Below are 24080 nucleotides of genomic sequence, written 5' to 3' on the forward strand. Positions count from 1 at the left end.
CATGTCAAGTATGTTATTTTATATCTTTTTATGTCTTGATGAGACGGTATTTTTCTAGTTCGCATGTCATTAAAGTCGTATTATCTAGGAGTTCATTAAAGATTATCTTATATCTTATTTAAAGTTACATTCTCATCACATCAATTATATTATTTGTTGAGCTTCTAAGTTTAATAATCATCTATGATTGATTGTACCGGGACAACTGGACAAGAACTTAAAGTAGAAACCAATGTATATTACCAAAGCAACAAGGCAAAAATTTTCAACACAAAATGTATAAACTTATTAACGGATAATATCGACCCTTGCTTAAATCTCTACTACCTAACAAAAATCCAAAAAACGGTAAATCAGTTTTGATGGAATTCTAGTTCTTTTTCTTTCTTTTCTTTTTCTTTTTCTTTTTTTAGAGCTAGAAGCCACCCATTTCTTCATGCCAGGAACTGAAAAAAGGCTACCCCGATACATATGAACATATGACCATCTATCTTCCCAACCAACAAGATTGACTTCATGGAAACCCCCGTTTTTGACTTTGTAAACAAACAACCGTTTCCCACCCTCGGCTGTTACTAAAATGTCTCCAGAAATGTTCCAAAAACCTACAATCTCTATACATTGATAAGTAAGAGGTGGTTTGGAATCAAACTGACATTGGATCATCCATTGATCATTCTGCTTCAATACCCACAACTCCATGCTAAAGGAGTGGGTACTATTATACACTAATCCAACTTCACCATGCAAATCAACCAACATAGTTTCAACCCAATCGTCTCCTGTTTTTCTAGGAGGATCAATCAGCCAGAATTCCTCCTTCCTTATATCAAAACGTATCACTTTCTTTCTGTGATTGGGTGGTAATGGCTCAAAAAACCCAAAACTTACAGTATGCCTCATTTGTCTATGAAACCCTAACCAATGCAAACATGCATGTGCGAATATACCCTTACCCTTCATGAGATAACGTGGGATTTGGGTTATCTCTCGCCATGAGTCGGTGCCCAAGACATGCACCATGGTATGCTCTGTATACATTCTCTTCCCAATCTTCACCAAGGCTGAGGCCAACATCTTGAAGGTGTTGGTAGAAGCATCGAAACCAAGGCCAGACGATTGCATTATCTTGATAGGTGGCAACTCATAACGTTGATTCCTTAGAGGATGGATCACAGACAGAGTGGTTGAAGGAAAGTCGGTGTCGCTGTACTCTGATAAATAGAGTAGCCCATTGCAAGAACCTCTAATGCTGTGTCTGTTATACTCATAGAACGGCGCCTTACATTCAAACTCCAAAATCGAGTCCTTTTTCGCCACATCTTTTTTGGATTTAGTGATACGAAAAAGAGTTAGAAGGTCGCAACCAGGATCAGGGTACATTCTCAACATGATCGGAATGGGTTCTTCTGCTACTCGATTCATCTGGATGATGGCAAGGTTAGGTTCATCGATATACTTACACCACTGTTTGCATACACACCGGAAACGATCCAAAGATTTTACCGGCATTCTTGACAGGATGTCGTAGATGAGGTCTGCCGGCAACTCATGACCCATGTCTGTCACTGTCTCTGTCGCTTTTTTGAAGGGTATCTAAGATACATGCGGTATATATAGGGCCGATCTGTTTGAATAAATATTATAACTCAAACCCTAAATGCATCATGTCGCCGATATTTATACTAAACATATCGACTAACCATATAGACTCAGGATTCTTTGAGATCACAAGAGATAAACATACATATATAGGTGTGAGATTTGATAACTAAATATCCTATAAAAATTTTCCTTAAAAGAAAAGTAAATTATGTAATATATCCTTCCTTCCTCTAACTCTTTATTTTTTTTAAACAGTTGATACTCGGTAACCATCGACTAACCTTATAGACTCAGGATTCTTTGAGATCACAAGAGATAAACATACATATATAGGTGAGATTTGATAACTAAATATCCTATAAAAATTTTCCTTAAAAGAAAAGTAAATTATGTAATATATCCTTCCTTCCTCAAACTCTTTATTTTTTTAAACAATTGATACTATTAAATAAATATATACGGTAACCATCCGTTCCGTGTTTGTCATTTATTTTGTTAGGTTAATATCATCATGACAAACTATTGGACTTTAGTTTAAAAGCACTATAAGAAGAATATTGGGCTTTAGTAGCGACCCTATCTCAGAATCTCAGGTGTTAAACTCTACCGTTTGATTTTGTGCCTAATCTAACAACTGAAAACACGCATCGTACACAACAATACCAGCGACGACAATAGCAGCTACATATGTCATCGCTAATACTCGAAAAAAAATATCGTGAATACTTCCCTCCAATGTGCCGCCACTAAAACTGTTTCATCGCCGCTATAGGTTGTTGCCGCTAAATCTATTCGCATATCTAGACATCTTCTCCATTTTTCATGTGTATTATGTTTGCTTCCTCTTGAGAAAGTCCATCCGCATCTGACAATTAGAACACAATTCAGACAAAGCCACCAATGATTCTCATACAATAATATCGTTGCTACGTAGCCTTCTGGATGCTTGATAGTGAGTTGTTGGTATCTTCTTTTAATGCACAAACTGGAAGGTACACTGCAAAAGGTAGACAAATGTTAGGTTAGAAAGAGATACCAAGGGAAGCGATATTGTTCTCCGATGCGTAAGTTTGATGTCGATTAGGAGTATTGTAAACGTACTTAGGTTGAGAAAATTCTACCTTTACAGATACGCATCAGAGTTCTTGTATACAAATGTGATGTTTTGGGTTCTTGCTTCTTTATCTTGGTAGTGCAAGTGTCCATAGGTTGCAAGGTAGTACCCTTAAATATAATAATGTTCCTTTTATATGTTTCAATATAATAGTGTTTTGTAACTTTACATTGATATGGAGATGATCTTATTATTATTATTATTATTATTATTATTTTAATATTGTTATGGTGTCATGTAACCACACAAACAGTTTATATATTTTATATTTGAGAAAATTTGTAATTTTTAAATCCAAGCAACTTTTCGTTAACATGATCATGCCATCTTTGTAAGATTTTTACAATTGGTCTTCATTGATTACAACATGTATAGTTTGATAAAGTGTATTACTTTGTTTTTGATACAAGTGCAAAATAATCGAAAGTAAAAAAAAATGAGATTTTATTGTAAGGTTTAAAAGCATAAGTGATTTAGTTTGTTAGGAGGATGTTATTTTTTAGCAGTCCAAAGTACAAAATAAATATATTGTAATATGATATTTGCATGAAGTAGAGATATATAAATGTCAAATCAATGCAAAAGCATGGTTCGTATACAGTATATAAAGTCATTAGGTGTGAGACCTGTGTATTACACGAGTTGATTTAAAAAAGATTAAACATTAAAGTGTAAATATAAAATATTTTTTAATGTACAATTTTAAGATAAGAAAAGAAGAAACATATTTATTGCAATTTAATATCATATATATTATATTTAATTTAATCATTTATATATATAAGTATATGATTTTAATTTTAAAAATTGAAACAACTCAAAAATTGACAAGTGTATAATATTTATTTAAAAAATACCATAAAATGACAAGTGTCAAACTTATGAGAGATTGACATGTGGCAAAAAAAAATCATTTATTAAGGAGGATACAAACATTTAAAAATTCAATAATCGAGAAATATCATTTATTATGTTTTAAAATTATTTATTTTTTTCCTTAATAATATAAACATATCTATTGCCTATGTCTAAACGACTATTGAGTTACTTTCTTTAATTATGAATTTTCATAACAAAAATACAAATAAATTTGCATTTTGGACAGTGACAATACAACAAACAAGAGATAAGAAAAGCTTTTACTTTTTTTAATTATTTGATATTTTTTGTCAATATTTAAAATGTTTTCAAAATTAAAGAATATATATGAATTAATGGTTATAGACTGACAGTAAACAATATATTTAAATACCAACTTTTTTTAGTAAATAAGAGGCTTTTAGAATAACTTGATCTCATATCAACCATGTTAGCAATATATATAGGTTTGCATTGCATAATATTTAAAAACTACATGTTATATATTAAAATGATTTTATCTTCATCACAAAATATTTTTTTTGATCGGAATGAAGTTGTTTTTATAGTATTGTTTGCACGTACTTTTATTTCAAAATAAAAATATAAAAGTATTTTTATTTTAAACTCAAAAGATTAACATATTATTACTTTTAACAAAAGTAACAACATTTTATTTTTAGCCAAAAACCAAAAACACATATTTTCTTTTTAATCCAAAACAACAATATAAAAAATTTAACAAAATGCATCAACGAACTTATATTTTTAATAAAAACCATCAATATATTATTATTTTTACTCAAAACAAAAAAAATACATATATTTTTCAAACGCAAAATAGCAATGTATATTTATTTTTAACAAAAAATAACAACATACTAATATTTTTAACCCAAAGCGACAAAATTATCTCTATATATAATAATAATAATAATAATAATAATAATAATAATAATAATAATTCTAATAATATTTTCCATTGGATTTAAGTTCTTTAAAATATGAAATATTTCTAAATGAAACTAATCACTATATGCTAACAATTTACCACAAGCAAACTATTCACCACCCAAAGAAAGCAAACTATTTGTCACCTGAAACTAAGAAGCGAAATGAAACTTATTGTCGCCGTCGCATTGTATGGGTTGACTACTAGTGTGTGTCTATATATATATATATATATATATATATATATATATGTTGGATAATCTTGATGGATATTGGTTAATATTTAGTATTTGTTTGATTTACCTATTTTGAATAAATGGTGTTTGACTAGGTCATGGGAAGTGCATATGCACGTGGGTGTACTGGGTCTTTAAAGAAACCTATTATCTAGGAATAGTTAGTTTAGCTTTAGGGTGTTATGCTTATTTTCATTGAACATGTAGTGGTTATTTATAGCCTTGTTTGTTTTGCTAAATAAGATGTGTGTGTGCAGTCTTTGAGTCCAAAATACTTTACTTCACTATCTTTTTTCTTTTCTTCTTCTCGTGTACAACAACAACAGAAAACATATGTTTTCTTTTATCTCATTCGTTCATAGGTTGAAGGAGGGGGGGGGGGGGGGGATGAACCAACATTTGGTCTCAGAGCTCTCAGGTTGGGTATCGGGTAAAAGAAAAGGGGACAATTTATGTGATTCACAGCAGGAGAAACAAAGACCGAAGAGACTGGCTGGAAAGGAAATTCCGGTGTAAAGAGACCGAAGACCGACAGAGGAGAAGACCGTTAAGCTGCAGTAAGGACCAACGACTAATCCTAAACCGATACAAGTGACCGGAGACTGTAGGCTCATTTAAGGAAGAAAGAAAGGACCAAAAAATTCATAGCAAGACCGGTATTAAAACTCGAAAGTGTTGTAATAAATGAAAGAAAATGCAGGTGCATCAACGGTTCGTGAGCAAGGGAGTATCACACTCCAGTGTCCAAAATTGACGAAAACAAACTACACTTCATGGTGAATTTTGGTTGAAACTGTGTTGAGAGCACATGACCTTTGGAAGACGGTACTCGTAGAAGATAAGGACGAGAAAAAAAACTGTACTACAAAAGCTATAATTTATCCCACTCTCCCGGAAGATGTTCTTTTGCAGGTTGCTAAATATAAGGATGCACAAGATGCTTGGGAATCCATTAAGATTCAATATTTAGGTACCGAACGGGTACAAAAGGCAAGGTTGCAAACATTAAGGGGTGAAATGGAGAGGCTGAAAATGAAGGATGACGAGACAATCAATGATTTTTCGGGAAAGATAATTGGTATAGTTGAGAAGTTCAAAAGTCTTGGTTCAAGTCTTGATGAAGAAGTGATTGTTAGAAAATTCCTTAATTCCGTTCTGAAAAAGTATTTGCCAATTGTAGCTTCTATTGAACAATACTCCGACCTTGAAAGTATGCCATTGGAAGAGGCGGTAGGAAGGTTAAAATCCTATGAAGATAGGCTCAAAATCCATGATGAAAAGGAAGAAGAGTGAAATCAACTCTTTATGGCAAGTGAACAAATGCATGGTGAAAGTAGTGGACACGGAAGAGGAAATGGAGGAAACTATGAAAGAGGTGGAAGAGGTCGAGGAAGAGGAAAAGGTCGAGGTGACAAAAGTGGAATTCGGTGCTATGATTGTGGAGATTTTGGGCACTTTAGCTATGAATGCACAAAGTGGAAAGACAAAGACACTGAAGCAAACTTGGTCCAAGAAGAAGAGCCAGCTTTGCTATAATGGGTCAAGATCATCAAGATTAAGGGGTGAATGTTGGATAATCTTGATGGGTATTGGTTAATATTTAGTATTTGTTTGATTTACCTATTTTGAATAAATGGTGTTTGACTAGGTCATGGGAAGTGAAACAGTCATAAAACACAACCCAAAAATTTCATTTTTTATTTATTATAAAACCATATCTGAAAGTGTGAAATTGAAAATCATGTCTCATATCTCTCATACATCATCAAAACAACTGAATAAAACCAATGATAAGATATCCGAGTGAAAATCCCAGGCTAAAAGCTGTGGTGTGTGCCATGCAATCATCCTGAGCCCTTCCTTATGCTAGTAGAAGTACCTGAAACCAAAACTGAAACCGTAAGCACAAAGCTTAGTGAGTCTCCCTCAATCTACCACATACCATACAATTATACATGCAACTAAGAGATACGGGCCCCGCCCACACTCATGGAGATACGAGCCCCGCCCATACTCCGCTGGTCAGAAGATACGAGCCCCACCCACACTCCGCTATCCCCGAGGTACGGGCCCCGCCCACGCTCATGGTGTTAAAACAAACATACAAGTATCACACAGACAACAAGTAAGCTAATCTACTATCCTTATGTCATAATCTATTACAACTACGAGATACAGGCCCCGCCCACACTCGGCTACTAGCATAACATACTGCGGCCAACCTTGGTGCCTTAGACCCGTTCCTACTGAAGGGAAACTCACCTCGTATGACTGACTGACAATAACCTGAGTGAGGAATCCCTGACTGCTGCCCCGGTGACTCTCCGGCTACAATTCAATAATATTCTTAGTAAAAAACTGCTAACTTCTTCATGAGTAAATGACCAATTTACCCTTTAGTCAAAGTCAAAGTCCTTGTCAGAGTCAAACTTCCAGGTTGACTCTACTCGCCGAGTTCATATATGGACTCGCCGAGTTCTGTAGCTCACCAACCCTATAAGTCGCGACTCGACTTGCCGAGTCATCCAATGACTCGCCGAGTCCTCAAATCTCTGAGTCCTTGTCCTGTCCAACTCACCGAGTTACCTACTCTACTCACTGATTCAACTCACAAACTCACCAAACCAGAAATTTAGGGTTCGCAACCGGACTCGCCGAGTAAGATGAACGAATCGCCGAGTCCTTTGCATGAAATCTCCATTCAGACGATTCTAAACAGTTTCAGTGCATCCAATTCATAGATCTGGGCTTTTAGGGCTAATATGACACGTAAACTTGCCAACTTTACGTGCATGCATCATGGTATTGAAGATATAACACCATATCTAACTAATAAGGAAAGTTTATTGCATAGTATGAAACTATGTTTGCCTAAAGGTAATCTCCTTGAGCTCCTGGAGCTCCAAAATGTCCAGATCTAAATCATGAAGCATTAAGACGTCCTACTTCCATGGATTAAGGTTTTTGGGCCAAAACCTTCCTATTTTGGTGACAAATGGATCTAAAAGAAAGGAAGAACAAGATGAGAGCTTGATTACCAGAAATGATGCCAAAAGAGGGGTAGATTCTGGATCTACTTCTTCTTTCCTTGAGTCTTCTACCTTGTTTTTCTTCCTCTAGCTTCAAGATGCACCAAAAACTACTCAAGATAGCAATAATCACTCAAAATCACTTATGGAGGTCTAGGGTTTCATAAATGAGCTCTGAGGGGTGATGGAGGCTGGAAAAATGGGATATTATGACGTTTTGATAGGGTAAAAACCCTAAAGATTAGGGTTTCATCTAGCCTGGCCGACTCGCCTAGTCGGGCATATTGACTCGCAGAGTCGCCCCCCAAATCTTCATGTGCAAACCCGATGCTTCTCGACGAGTTAGGGCCACTGACTCGTCGAGTAGCCTTCAAAAAAAGAAATAATCACTATTTAAATTACGTACCAAGAACGGGGTGTTACAATTCTCCCCCACTTGTCTTAGACTTCGTCCTTGAAGTCTGCTGTCTCTACAAACAACTCTGGATAATGCTCCCTCATCTCCTGCTCGGACTCCCAAGTCCACTCCGACCCTTTTCGATGTTGCCACTGCACTTTTACTAACTCGACTTTCTTATTCATCGGCTCCTTCGTCTTGCGATCCAGAATCACCACTGTTTTCTCAATGTAGTTCAGGCTGTCATCAACCTGAATATCCTCCAAGGGTACCACTGCTGAATCATCTACTAAGCACTTCCGCAACTGCGATACATGGAATGTGCTATGGATCTGACTGAGCTCTACCGGGAGATCTAACTAATAAGCAACCCGACCCACTCGGGCCAAAAGCCTAGATGGACCAATGAACCTGGGGCCCTGCTTGCCCCTCTTCCGGAATCTGATGACACCCTTCCAGGGTGACACCTTCAGGAGAACGATAACGCCCACCTGAAACTCCAGGTCTGATCACCTCCTATCGGCGTAACTCTTTTGCCGACTCTGAGAAGTCTGAAGTCTGCTACGGACCTGCTGTATCAACTCCGTGGTTTTGAGTACCACCTCGGTACTCCCCATTACTCTCTGACCCACCTCGCCCCAAGAAACTGGGGTCCTACACTTCCTCCCATAGAGCATCTCAAAGGGAGGTCGATCTATGCTGGCGTGGTAACTGTTGTTATATGAAAATTCCGCTAATGGAATATATTTATCCCAACTACCACCAAAGTACAGGACGTATGCCCGTAGCATGTCCTTGAGAGTCTGAATCGTCCTCTCACTCTGACTGTCCGTCTGAGGGTGGAAAGTGGTGCTGAAATGGAGACGAGTACCCATCTCGTCGTGGAACTGCTTCCAAAATCTGGAAGTAAAACGGACATCTCGGTCTGACACCACCGAAACGGGCACCCCATGACGTCCCACTACCTCTCGCACATAAATCTCGACCAATTTCTCAGCCGAAATGCTCTCCTGGATCGGTATGATATGGGCACTCTTGGTCAACCGATCCACGATGACCCAAATCGAATCAACCCCGCATGCGGTCCTGGGAAGCTTAGTAATGAAATCCATGGTGATATCCTCCTATTTCCACACAGGGATGTCTAACGGCTGCATCTTTCCGTGGGGCCTCTGGTGCTCTGCCTTGACCTTCATGCAGGTCAGGCATCTCTCAACATACCAAGCTACATCCAGCTTCATGCAGGGCCATCAATAATCAGGTCTAAGATCTCTATACATCTTCGTCGCATCTGGATGGATGGAGAACCGAGACTTGTGGGCCTCCTCCATCAACACCTGCCATACTACGCCCCAGTACGGTACACAGACCCTCCCATGCAGGGTCAATAATCCACGACTGTCATAATCAAATGAGGCTACTCGGCCCACGATCCTCTTGCACTTCTGTCTCTCCTCCTTTAATCCCTCAACCTGTGCCTCCCTGATCTTCTCCAACAATGGAGTCACCACCGTCATCCTCAAACAAATATCGCGAATCGGGGCCGCCACTACCTTGCGGCTCAGGGCATCTGCCACCACATTGGCCTTGCCTGGGTGATAAAGGATTTCATAGTCATAATCCTTCACCACGTCTAACCACCGACGCTGCCTCATGTTCAGATTAGGCTGATCCATGAGATACCTCAAACTCTTATGATCCATGTATATGGTACACCGGACCCCATAAAGGTAATGACGCCAAATCTTGAGGGCGAACACCAAAGCCCCCAACTCCAAATCATGTGTCGGATAGTTAGCCTCGTGAGGCTTTAGCTGTCTCGAAGCATAAGCTATTACATGGCCTCGTTGCATCAATACTGCTCCCATTCCTATGATCGAAGCGTCATGGTAGACTAAAAAATCATCTACTCCCTCCGACAGAGTGAGAATCGGAGCCTCACATAATCGCTGTCTGAGCGTCTCAAAGGCAGTCTGCTGCTCAGGGCCCCAACGAAACACTACCGACTTCTTGGTCAGTCGGGTCAGCGGAACTGCTATCTTGGAGAAATCTTGAATAAATCTCCTGTAATACCTTGCCAGGCCCAGGAAACTCCGAATCTTAGAAGAGACCTCGGAACCTCCTACTGCATCACATCCTCTATCTTGGATGGATCCACCAAAATACCCTTCTCGTTAACGAGGTGTCCAAGAAACTGCACCTCGTGCAACCAGAACTCACAATTAGAGAACTTTGCAAAAAGTCTCTCCTCCTCATTGTCTCTAGAACCTCTATCAAGTGCTCCTTATGCTGCTCCTGGGTCTTGGAATAAACCAAGATGTCGTCAATGAACACTATTACAGACCGATCCAGCATCGGCCTGCATACTCGATTCATGAGATCCACGAACGCGGCTGGAGCATTGGTGAGCCCAAACTGCATCACCACGAACTCATAGAGACCATAGCGGGTCCTAAAGGCGGTCTTCTGCACATCATCATCTCTGACCCGCATCTGGTGATATCCGGAGCGCAGATCAATCTTGGAGAACCAAGATGCTCCCTGCAGCTGATCAAACAAATCATCAATCCTCGGAAGTGGGTAACGGTTCTTCACCGTCACCTTATTTAGCTCCTGGTAATCTATACACATACGGTGTGACCCGTCCTTTTTCTTCACAAACAGGATCGGGGTTCCCCATGGCGAACTCCTCGGTCTGATAAAATGTCACACCCCCGAACCAGACGGCAGAAACGTCCGAGGGCTCGTGTGTCTTAAATTGAATATCATCACAATGAATGTACATGAAACATAACATAAACATCACCATGCATTAATACATTACAACTGACATTGTTCACATCAAGTACATTGTCTAAATATTACATATCCATATGTGACATCCCCATTTTCACGGCCAGAAAAGACCGATTTTGTTTATGCTTTATAAAAATCAGAGTACCTCTTTTAATAAAAGTGTTGCAAAATTTGTCCCCAGAAAAACATGATAATTACGTTATCAAAGCATTTCCGAAGAAATGTATTTTTTATTCATTTTAAAACATTGGGATGTCATCGTCAATACAGGAACGTAAGCATAAACAGAACTTACATTTATTTACACTAGTGATCTACATCTTTTTTTAAATCTCTCAGTGTAAAGTAGCTTCATATCGACACCTGTGATACAAATAAGCTAGAGTGGGTCAGGTTGGGAAACCTGGTGAGTACATAGGGTTTTCAACCCACAATAATATAATTATTATATTTAAACATCAAACAATCAACCCAATTACCCATTCCCATTATCTTCTTAAGGATTTACCCTAAGGATCAGCTAATCCTTGTTCATTCATTCCTAAGGATCATCCTAAGGAAACAACATGAAGTCCATTGTTGCCAGTGACGCAGTGGTCAAGCGAAGCTGCTAATATTACCACTTAGGCGCAGCTGCCAGAATTGGGACATTTTCTATGAGGCGCTTCTGCCGGTATTGACCTTTAAATGCTACTGTCATGGTCATAAGGCTCCCTATTAGGCGCAACTGCTGATACTGTCCTTAGAGCGCAGCTGCTAGGATGTTTACCGTAGATCTAAAACATCTACGGGTTGTGGCGCAGCTGCCAGTGCTCATCTATAGGGTACTAGGTCCATTGCTGCCAATGTTTACCTATAAGGAACTAGGTCCATACTTCTAATGTTCCTCTATTTCAGCTTTTACCCCTCATCATTCATCTACCCATGTTTTACCCAACATATTTTGTAGATATAAAATACTTTATACAGTTTACATCATTTAAAACATCTATAAAAATCTTTCACCAGCATAGACATCAAGTATTCAGACAATATGCACACATAGCATGTAATTTATATTAAAATACTTCATATCTATGTGTAAGATGAAAGGGACTATGCACTCACCTGGGAAGGTGGTGACTCAGCACTTGAACAACACTTCGTTATTCTCAACACAATTTTCCTCGGACAAAACCTAATATCATTACCACTAGAGTTTAGTCTAATATACGCCGAGACTAATTAATAGTCTGACTATTATTACTATTATATAAGCGTTAAACAATACTTATATAACCCATAATAATAGCCCAAATACTCCTTATAAGGTCCTAATAACATTACTATATTGAAACATAAGCTATACTAAAGATGGGGTAGGCATAGCTCACTTACAGCGGGTTTTCTCGAAAATCGGGCTTCGCTGGAGCAGTGTTTCCGAGCCGAAAGGCTCTTTTCTCAGGACTCCGGGAGCCTCGTGGCTTCCTTCGGGTGCTACGGAGGTTCCCTAGGCTTTTTGGGGGGTTTGGGGGGTTAGAGAGAGAAAGTGAAGTTGGGAAGGTGTGAAGAATGAGGGAGCCCGACACCTCTATTTATAGGCTGGAAAACAACTTTACTCATCGATTAGGTCCTCCTACTCGTTGAGACCATGCCAGGTGTCACCCTCTGGTGGCTTGCCTTGGGGAGAAAGTCTTGGCCCTTATTCAGCCACGTCACCCGATTTTGTACAACACCCTGCCGACTTCTAAACCCCGTAACTTTCTCATACGAGCTCTGTTTTCGATGTTCTTTATATCCACGCATAGTTAAAAACAAGATCTACAACTTTCATTTAGACTCCATCGGCTAATTCTCGACCGATCTTAAATTTAACAGTATGAGGAGATTAGACTGTTAAATGACCGCGAAGAATTCATAACTCCTTAATACGGACTCCGTTTTCGTCTGTCTTTTTACCGTTGAGTTCCTATTAATGAGATCTTCAACTCTCATTTAGGTCGCGTAAGCCAAAAACCGCTCGAAATAAAATTCAAGTTTCGGGCCGTGTACTACTATGCCAAATTTTAGAAAATTCATAATTTCCTCATACGAAGTTAGATTTGGGCGTTCTTTTTTTTGTATGTTCTCGGTTTAACGTATACTACAACTTTTGTTTAGATCACTAAGGCTAAAAAGTCCTCTATCGTAAATTCACTATTTACGTCTCCCGGTGTCGTGCCGGTTTTGCTGTAAAACTTCGACGAGCCATAACTTCTTCGCTATAACTCGGATTTCGGTGTTCTTTATATGTACGGAACCATTGAGATATATTCTACAACCTAGTTTAGATTATTTATTCTAAATAGTCTTTTGTCAAAAATTCGTTTTCGACCCCTATTATCTCTAAATTGACTAGCCCGGATCTACAGGCGTTACAATTATCTCCCCCTTAGGATGATTACGTCCCAGAATCATCAACGAAACAGGACAATATATTGACTCCATACGTTATCTTTTCATCCTAGGTAATAATCATAACTTCCTCGTTTCTTCGAATGAGTATCTAACTCTTGGACTCCTTGACTGCAGGCGGTGCTCGATCTTGCACTTACTCCCTATCTCACGTTAGACTTCAAATTATGACCTTCAAGTCACAATCTCGATCTGTAACGACCATAAAATTTGAGCCAAATTAAAACATTTTATCCCATTCAAAACCATTAAGTTCATACATTTGTTTTCAAAATAGTTCAAATGTCAGAGTATCTCCCAAAACCATATCACATAAATCATAAACATGAGGAGCGGTACGATCACGCCTTCGCCTTGCCACGATTTCCAGAAGTACCTGAAAAAATACACTGAACTGTACACCCGAAAGCTTAGTGAGTTACCCCTAAAATACAAACCACACAAACACATACTCATAACATATTACAAATAGAACAACCATGCACATCGGGTCTACTGTGTGACTGGTCCGCCCGCACCCGACCTTCAATCCACCTGGTCCACCCTCCGAGTCTAGCCATGTACATCGAGTCTACAGTGTGATTGGTCCGCCCGCACTGGGCCTTCAATCCACTGGTCCACTCTCTGAGTCTACAGTATGACGGGTCCGCCCACACCGGGCCTTCAGTCGGCCTGGTCCACTCTCCGATCCTCGGCTGTCTGGTCCGCCCTCTTGGGGCCTTCAGCCTATCCGGACCGCTCGCTGGGCCTTCGGAATATCCGGTCCGCCCTGGGTATGTTGGCCTATAGCACAAAGCAGGACCCGCCCCAACCCAACCCCCATCAAACAACCATGTGCACATATAACAATTAATCACATAACAAATCCTTAACCAGACAAACAGTCTAACAGATCACATAGCATATCAACATCCTAACCAGGATTCCGACCTAACCGATCACTAGCATAACATTACCCTATATACCGGGTATCGACCTTAACCAGGTCACTAACATAGCATTACCCTAAATACCGGGTACCGACCTTAACCAGGTCACTAACATAACACCATCCTAAATACCAGGATGCAGATCTAGCAGAGAAAAAACATAACAAACAATACCCGAATTTCCATCCGATAAAGGGCCGGCCTTGGTGCCATAGACCCTGTCAATATAGTGAGGATAACTCAGCTGCAATGCCGACTAAAGAGATGAAACCAAGCTGCTCCGACCACCGACACGAACTCCACCACAGAACACTACCAAAGAACCAATTCCATAAATACCAAAATTACCAAAATACCCTTGGAAATCAAACTGGTGAACTCTTGGTCAAAGTCAAAGTCCTCAGTCAAAGTCAACCTTCCTGGTTGATTCTACTCGCCGAGTCAACCCGTTGACTCGCCGAGTTCCCATTCCCAGAAACTCTCATATCACAACTCAACTCGCCGAGTCGCCCCAAGACTCGTCGAGTTGAACGATCTCGGAATTCCATCCTGTCCAACTCACTGAGTCGCCAACCAACTCACTAATCCAACGCTTTAACCACAGGAGGTTGGTTTCTACGACCAGACTCGCCGAGTCCAAGAACAGACTCGCCGAGTCCAAGAACAGACTCGCCGAGTCCAAGGCAATCTTCATCAGACTCGCCGAGTTGTTCTTTCAACCCACCGAGTCCATGCACATGTTCATACAACTCGTCGAGTACACCCATGTGACTCGCCGAGTCTCTTCAGTTCTCAATCCATACAGAGGCTTTTCGAGCCATGCAGGGGCTCCAATCCATAGATCCACTCTTCTACAGCCTAACCCTCACATAAAGTTGCAACCTTTACGTGAAACCAAGGATATATAGGCCCAAAACACACACTAGGTCTTGGGTTTTAGACAAAGGGGCTTCACCAACAACTCAAGGACTGAAGCTTTATGACATTATGGACCATCACAAGCCTAGATCTGAAGTAGCAACCTCAGATCTAAGCCTCTAACTCGAAATAGCTCTTAATCATACCGAAAATGCCCCAAATCTCACATGATAATAGATCTAGATGCAAAAGAGCCCAAGCAACAAATTATTACTTCCAATATCATATCCAACTGAAGTAGATCCCGGATCTACACAAGCCCCTTGATGCTAGACTCTAATTCCTCAAGCTCTTTCCACAAAATTCCTCTTCCAAGCTCCAATCTCCTCAACAATGAAGCCTCACACGAAAATTAGGGTTTCTGGAACTCTTAGGGGGATTAGGAGGCTGGGGGAAGGACATAAAGTCCTTTAAATAGGGTGCAACCCTCGGGATTAGGGTTTTCTCTCTTCAGCACCAACTCGTCGAGTCCAAACCGCTGACTCGGCGAGTTGGCCACTTAAACCCGCGATCAATCCCGCTCCGACTCCACGAGTAGCATACCTACTCGTCGAGTAGCTTCCTTAATTTACACTTAGCACCCTCCAACTTCTTGCTTCCGAACTTGGGATGTTACAATTCTCCCCCACTTAAATTAGGCTTCGTCCTCGAAGCCCGCGGCAACACAAACTTCCGGATGATACTCCCACAATGCATTCACTGGTCTCAGACCAACCCAGATTCCTTCAAACACTGCTATCGAAACCCTAAAATCCATATATTCCCTTGCAGGGTCCTGATCAACTGCTTCAAGCCGGCCACCAACTTCTTTTCTCTGATGCCAACACTCATCAACTATGTGCCACCTGAAGGCACTACCTTACTTCCGTCTTATGCATTCATTCACCACCTGCGAAAACTGGATACCACAACACCCAATGTGCTCCGCCAAGATACTCGTCCATCTTCCTTCGCCCAAGATTGGCGATAACCCTGATAACTTGCAACCTGGAACGAATCCTATTCCATCCTCTGGTTCTATCCCTTACGCGCTGAAAGGATACTGTATCCCTCAGCTCCCATAACCCATCAACCAACATATAGCGTAACCACTCGTACCTGGCCCAATCAGCCTCTGGCCGGAATACCAAACACACCAGGCCCAATCAATCATAGGGTCCGGTTATCCTCATGATGGAATACCCCAGATTGGAATACCCCCACATACATAACTCAAGCCTACAACCATACTTGGAACTAAGGACCTTGTCCTTGTGTTTCCCTCGAACCCTTCGGTTTGACACAACGGAGTGTAACCCACTCACACCTCCCTATCACGATCTCCAGGTCCTTGACCTTCGACTGAAATATCCTTATACCGTCCTCAGCACCAGTCCAGACTACTCCCTAGTCTGTTAACCTGCTGTCTCACCTTCCTCTGTCCCAATCTCCAATCTGGAACCACTATCCTCCTCCTCTTCCAAGGAGACTGAAAACATGCATGTGCATAATCCAACATTGCCACAACCTCAACGGGCATCCAACCCGTATGTGCTTCCATATATCTGGTACAACCCCAGTGCTTACTACCAATAACTGAAGCACTTTCGATCAATCATTTACTCTGCTGCCTCCCTTTCAGAGGACCCACACTCCTTCCGGAGCTACATACCCTTCCTTTTCAGGAAGTCTACTCAACAACCCTTACCGCACCTATAAGTGCCACAGAGCTAAACTCCACTCTACACTTTCCATGTAGAGCAACTGCTATTCTCGAACTCCCATATACTCCGAATCCGATCACATAACTAACTAGGCCCACGCATGGCCTCCAATCAACTCCATCATCATGATTAATACTTGGGGCCAGATCATATCGATTACCATTGCATGGCGACATATTCACTCATTCTCCTCATACCGATCCACTAACACATACAGAGTCTGCAGCATGACTGGACCGCCTTTCCAGGCCTTCAATCTATCTGGACCAATCTCAGAACCTTCAGTATGTCTGGACCGCCCTCCTGGGCCTTCAGCCTGTCTGGACCGTTCCCCGAGCCTTCGGCCTGACTGGTATGCCCTCCGGCCTTCAGTATATCCCAGCCGCTCAAAACTTCCGTACATCGCCCTGAACCATTCTTCCCGGGAATCTCTCCCATGCAGTCTGTTCTAGCCCTCTTGGGGTTCCGAACTCCAGTTCCTTTCCCAGGCCTAACCCAGGCCTCACATCGACCAACTACCTTTTCTGAAACCATGGTCTGTTCCCTACCCCACTTGACTATCACTTGCTCCAATCATGCCACACTCTCGGCTAACAACATTAATAAATCCATACAACTAACCAACCCTGGATGCTTGTTTCACCAGAGAATTTTCCAATTCTCCCCACTTAGTGTACCTGCCACCAACTTCCGCTGACAAACCGGCATAACACGATCAACCTTACTTGATAAAGTTTCCCCATCTTCTCCAGGAACTAAATCCTTCCGGAGTGAGCAACCTTCATGGCCACTCTCCCGACATCGTGCATACCGAACTCCAAGGAAGTTCAAACCTTAACTGAACACTTCTCGCATGGCAGTTGCTATTCCAAGCAACGAGATCATATACCTAATCTTTTGACCAAGAATCCTCCTGGACGCTAACCAACTACAACTCCTAACTACTAAGATCCTCAATCATACTACAAATCATGCGAAAATGCGAACAGATTTACAATACAACATAATCGGCAAATAGCAAAATATCAAAATGGAAACATACCCGCAACTGCATCTAGCTCTGATCTGACCTCCTCTGCTGTAAGCTGGAAAGTGCGTCCCTGAGCCCTCGGAGGCTCTGCTCCACCCTGACCTCCACCCATAATCCTCAAAGGGGTCGGTGCTGGAGCCTGCACCGGTCTAGCAACAAGCTGTGGATAGTTGACCCTCGAGTGTCCAACCTGATGACAATGATAACAAATCCTCATATCCTGAGCCAGGACCGACTGACAGCAATCCATCGCATAATGCCTCTCTTTCCCACACTTGCGACACGCACCAGCGGACCTACAAACTCCGGCATAACCCTTCCCACACTTCTCACAAGTGCGGCTGCTCTGACCTCCGACCCTAGAGTCAACGGTTTTGGACCGTTTCGGCGCCGGCTGCGACTGCACCGGGGCCTGCCTCTGCTCTTGCAACTGCAACTCCATCTCTAACTCCCGCCGCCTGACGGCCTCCAGCAACTCTAACAAGGTATCACATCTCTGCGTGGACACAAACTGCCTGATGTCCCTCTTGAGCATACTCAGATATCGGGACATCTGAGCTTGCTCTGAAGCAAACTCCGGGCAAAACATCGCCCTCTCATTGAACATCTTGGCGATCTCCGTCACCGACTCTGAATACTGCTTCAGCTCCAGGAACTCCTGAGCCAACCTCTCTCTCTCAACCCGTGGAACATAACGAGTGCTAAACATCTCCCAGAACTGATCCCAAGTAACCGCAGCCCGCTGCGCATCCGAATAAGATCCCGTAGTCAACCTCCACCAATCCTTCGCCCCGAGCCTCAAAAGGTTCAGAGCACACCTCACCCTCTGATCCGGAGGGCAAGAACACGTGAAGAAACAACCCTCCACATCTGACAACCATCTCATAGCAACGATCGAATCCTGAACTCCATCGAAGGTAGGGGCTTCGTATTATCAAAGTCCCGATACTGAAAACCTCGACCGGTTCCTCCCCCTGCCGCTGTTACAGCCGTTGTAGCTGTCGCGGCAGCCGCCTCCGCAAGAGCTGCATAGCGCTCATCAAAGTACTCAACCATGGCGGTCTTGATCGACCCAAACATCTCCGGCAACTCTGCCCGGAACATAGCAGCAACCTCATCATGCAGGATCTCACGAATCCTGACATCCTACTCATCCGTACTCATCTGACCAATGACCTCGGGTAGTACTGGTCCATCCTGACCACACTCTCCTGATCCCGATCCCGAATCGGATCCTGCCTCGAGACGTCTCGTAATCGCCATACTGAAAATACGCCACAAGATATTAGGCATTCCTCATAATAACCCCGAGAACTAGCTCCCAACAAAACCCTAGGGGTTGTGACTTCCTGGATACGCGTATGGGTCCTATGCTTTCAGTAGTACGGGCCCATACTACCTTCCACACCTACCCATATTTGTATCAAGTATCACCACAACACCCTAACAATAGCATATACATAACGAACACTCGATCCCCACTCCTAAAGGAGCACCACTATCCCATAACCGACCTACCGGTATCACGCAACCCTTCCATCCGTGAAACTTCCACCAACCCTGCAGCACTAGTGTATGCTAGTCATACATAACGCTGGACCCTATAGACTTTCGAATATCCAATCCTACCCTAAGCTCCCAATCATACAAGAACAGAACATAAGGCCAAATCAAACATTCTCAGGCTATAAGATCTTAATTAGGTATAACCATGATGCATACACTAAATAACCACAGTAATGATGTCAATTTCATACAAAGGAAACCCTAGGCTAGCAGGCATCATTTAATCAAGCAATTCTATCATGCAATTCCTGAAGATCCCTAGCCTAGTACTAGTATGCTGTTCTAACATATCTCATAATCAGATAACTTGTATGGTATTTTGGGGTCTACTTACTGGCTCTGGCTAATCGTACCCTCTGCATCCTCCTTTACTTATTTCGAAAAATCTTTTGAAAACCATTTAGAAAATCCCTCCTTGATTTGAGACTGGATTCACACGAATGTTCCTCCAATTCACTCAAACCAAGGCTCTGATACCAACTTGTAACGACCATAAATTTTGAGCCAAATTAAAACATTTTATCCCATTCAAAACCATTAAGTTCATACATTTGTTTTCAAAATAGTTCAAACATCAGAGTATCTCCCAGAACCATATCACATATATCATAAACATGAGGAGCGGTACGATCACACCTTCGCCTTACCACGATCTCCAGAAGTACCTGAAACAATACACTAAACTGTAAGCCCGAAAGCTTAGTGAGTTACCCCCAAAATACCAACCACACATAAACATACTCATAACATATCACAAATAGAACAACCATGCACATAGGGTCTACTGTGTGACTGGTCCGCCCGCATCGGGCCTTCAGTCCACCTGGTCCACCCTCCGAGTCTAGCCATGTACATCGAGTCTACAGTGTGATTGGTCCGCCCGCACCAGGCCTTCAATCCACATGGTCCACTCTCTGAGTCTACAGTATGACAGGTCCGCCCACACCGGGCCTTCAGTCGGCCTGGTCCACTCTCCGATCCTCGGCATGTCTGGTCCGCCCTCTTGGGGCCTTCAGCCTATCCGGACCGCTCGCTGGGCCTTCGGAATATCCGGTCCGCCCTGGGTATGTTGGCCTACAGCACAAAGCAGGACCCGCCCCAACCCAACCCCCATCAAACAACCATGTGCACATATAACAGTTAATCACATAACAAATCCTTAACCAGACAAACAGTCTAACAGATCACATAGCATATCAACATCCTAACCAGGATTCCGACCTAACCGATCACTAGCATAACATTACCCTATATACCGGGTATCGACCTTAACCAGGTCACTAACATAGCATTACCCTAAATACCGGGTACCGACCTTAACCAGGTCACTAACATAACACCATCCTAAATACCAGGATGCAGATCTAGCAGAGAAAAAACATAACAAACAATACCCGAATTTCCATCCGATAAAGGGCCGGCCTTGGTGCCATAGACCCTGTCAATATAGTGAGGATAACTCAGCTGCAATGCCGACTAAAGAGATGAAACCAAGCTGCTCCGACCACCGACACGAACTCCACCACAGAACACTACCAAAGAACCAATTCCATAAATACCAAAATTACCAAAATACCCTTGGAAATCAAACTGGTGAACTCTTGGTCAAAGTCAAAGTCCTCAGTCAAAGTCAACCTTCCTGGTTGATTCTACTCGCCGAGTCAACCCGTTGACTCGCCGAGTTCCCATTCCCAGAAACTCTCATATCACAACTCAACTCGCCGAGTCGCCCCAAGACTCGTCGAGTTGAACGATCTCGGAATTCCATCCTGTCCAACTCACTGAGTCGCCAACCAACTCACTAATCCAACGCTTTAACCACAGGAGGTTGGTTTCTACGACCAGACTCGCCGAGTCCAAGAACAGACTCGCCGAGTCCAAGGCAATCTTCATCAGACTCGCCGAGTTGTTCTTTCAACCCACCGAGTCCATGCACATGTTCATACAACTCGTCGAGTACACCCATGTGACTCGCCGAGTCTCTTCAGTTCTCAATCCATACAGAGGCTTTTCGAGCCATGCAGGGGCTCCAATCCATAGATCCACTCTTCTACAGCCTAACCCTCACATAAAGTTGCAACCTTTACGTGAAACCAAGGAGATATAGGCCCAAAACACACACTAGGTCTTGGGTTTTAGACAAAGGGGCTTCACCAACAACTCAAGGACTGAAGCTTTATGACATTATGGACCATCACACCCCTAGATCTAAAGTAGCAACCTCATATCTAAGCCTCTAACTCGAAATAGCTCTTAATCATACCGAAAATGCCCCAAATCTCACATGATAATAGATCTAGATGCAAAAGAGCCCAAGCAACAAATTATTACCTCCAATATCAGCTCCAATTGAAGTAGATCCCGAATCTACACAAGCTCCTTGATGCTAGACTCTAATTCCTCAAGCTCTTTCCACAAAATTCCTCTTCCAAGCTCCAATCTCCTCAACAATGAAGCCTCACACGAAAATTAGGGTTTCTGGAACTCTCAGGGGGATTAGGAGGCTGGGGGAAGGACATAAAGTCCTTTAAATACGGTGCAACCCTCGGGATTAGGGTTTTCTCTCTTCAGCACCAACTCGTCGAGTCCAAACCGCTGACCCGGCGAGTTGGCCACTTAAACCCGCGATCAATCCCGCTCCGACTCGACGAGTAGCATACCTACTCGTCGAGTAGCTTCCTTAATTTACACTCAGCACCCTCTAACTTATTGCTTCCGAACTTGGGATGTTACATGATCCTCACTGGATTCGAACATAAGATAAGTTCTTTTATTACTACAATGGAATGACGTGTCATATTCTAATGACCTATCATCGTATGTTGCAATGCTTAGACTCAGGTCTCTTAGAGTCTTCCAGAACAGACTATACTTTACTTCATGTTCTAATCTCATCTTAAAATGTAACATTTCTTGCTACAAGCAACCGTCGCGATACCTCTACCGATCACTTCGATTATCTTTTACTTAAATCCTATGGCTTAAGTCAGATGCTACATCGAACTTGGTTCTCTGAACCATGTAACATACTCATCGTAGTCAGACTCAATTCGATATGACCAATAGGGTCAGAATAACAATCATCTTCTTAGTCATTACCGAAACAATGGTAATGACATATTTAAATAAAACAGTATCAATCACTAGCTTCTTGGTAACCTTGTGACTTTTCCTGATCCAAGCGTGATTCCTGTGCTTCCGGTAGTATATGCATCTACTACCTTTCACACCTACTCATACTCGTCCCTAGTATTGTCTCGCAGTTTTCCAAGTCACCTTACAAGAAAATCACATAATAGTTTAACACATCAGATAACAAAACGAAGGTTTTATATTATTCCTTGAAGCGATTACATAGGTGTTCAAGTTCAACCTATACTATGCCTCTAATAGGCTACACCACATGGTACTATCTACACGACTACTTCATAACTCGATCTTTGGATGTCAAGCCTTCACTCCTGAATCCTTGCGTTGTCATCTGCTTCGTCAAGGATCATTTGAAATGCTCTCGCCTTTGGCTTTGGCGGCACATTTGGCTTTGTAGCCCCCTCTCTCTTTGGGTACATTTGGCTTTGTAGCCCTTCCTCGTACATCCGTAACACAACCTTTTGTTGAATGTACACTCGTTGGCATAATGCCCATGCTTCCCACACTTGAAACAAGTCACCTCCTCACCGCATTTTCCAGTGTGTTTCTTTTTGCACTTTTCGCACCATCTTTCTTCGCTTCATCCTCCTCTAAACTTTCTTGTATTGGAATTTCTCATCTCATCGGGCCTTGCCGATCCTTCGAATTTCCTCTTTTCGCCAACCTCAACCTTGCTAAAAGCTCTTCCCTTAATCATATCCTCCACAGATTTGACAGCCCAGATAGCTGCTTCCAGAGTAGGTGCCTGACGCACTGACACCGCATACTCCCATGGAAGTCCTTTTGCGTACTTGTCGATTTTCGTCAGGTCATCCAGAACAAGATGCAAGGCGAACTCCATCTTCTCTGTGAAGTTGTTGGTGTATTCATCAATAGACATGCTTCCTTTCTTCAAGGTAAGGAATTGGTTTTCTAGCTCGAGTAGATTTTGGGCTGAGCAGTACTTACGTTTGAACTGCACCAAAAACTCTACACATGTCAGTTGCAGGGGCTCATTGGGGCTCAGAGTCTTCCCCAAGGTATTCCACCAACGTACAGCACCTCCTCGGAACTGACGCACTGTAAAGGTGGTTTGCAGCTTGCCTCTGCAACCGCACGTCATAAAGGCTAACTCCATTTCTGAGATGCAATCCATGACTCCGATTGGATCTTCCTTTCCAGTGAAAGTCGATGGCTTGCAAGTCAGAAAATCCTTGTACTTGCATCTGTTTCTCTTGACTACATCATCTTGGCCGTTTCTCCTATTAACTGGCGGATCAGCTTGGCCCACTGACATACTGTAGTTTCCTTCCTCCGATTGTTCGGGAATCGGCTCCGGTTGCACAATGGGCACGGTGGCTTCATCCCTATTCACTTGGATCATCC

General features: G+C 42.3%; 2 protein-coding genes across 2 annotated transcripts; one reads left to right on the forward strand and one right to left on the reverse strand.

Annotated features, from left to right (window-relative positions):
* Positions 1 to 327: 327 nt before the first annotated feature.
* On the reverse strand, positions 328 to 1560 carry LOC145157911 (F-box protein At2g23160-like). The gene has a single exon (XM_079076884.1). It carries the CDS (start codon positions 1558 to 1560, stop codon positions 328 to 330), a length of 1233 nt encoding a protein of 410 aa, XP_078933010.1.
* A 3888-nt stretch (positions 1561 to 5448) lies between these two features.
* LOC145157912 (uncharacterized) lies at positions 5449 to 6057 on the forward strand. Its single transcript, XM_079076886.1, has 2 exons — positions 5449 to 5475; positions 5677 to 6057. Exons 1-2 carry the CDS (start codon positions 5449 to 5451, stop codon positions 6055 to 6057), a joined length of 408 nt encoding a protein of 135 aa, XP_078933012.1.
* The last annotated feature ends 18023 nt before the right edge of the window (positions 6058 to 24080 follow it).

This window comes from Lactuca virosa, chromosome 2, assembly GCF_052849685.1.
Source record: "Lactuca virosa cultivar CGN04683 chromosome 2, Lactuca_virosa_CGN04683_v6, whole genome shotgun sequence".
Taxonomy (NCBI): domain Eukaryota; kingdom Viridiplantae; phylum Streptophyta; class Magnoliopsida; order Asterales; family Asteraceae; genus Lactuca; species Lactuca virosa.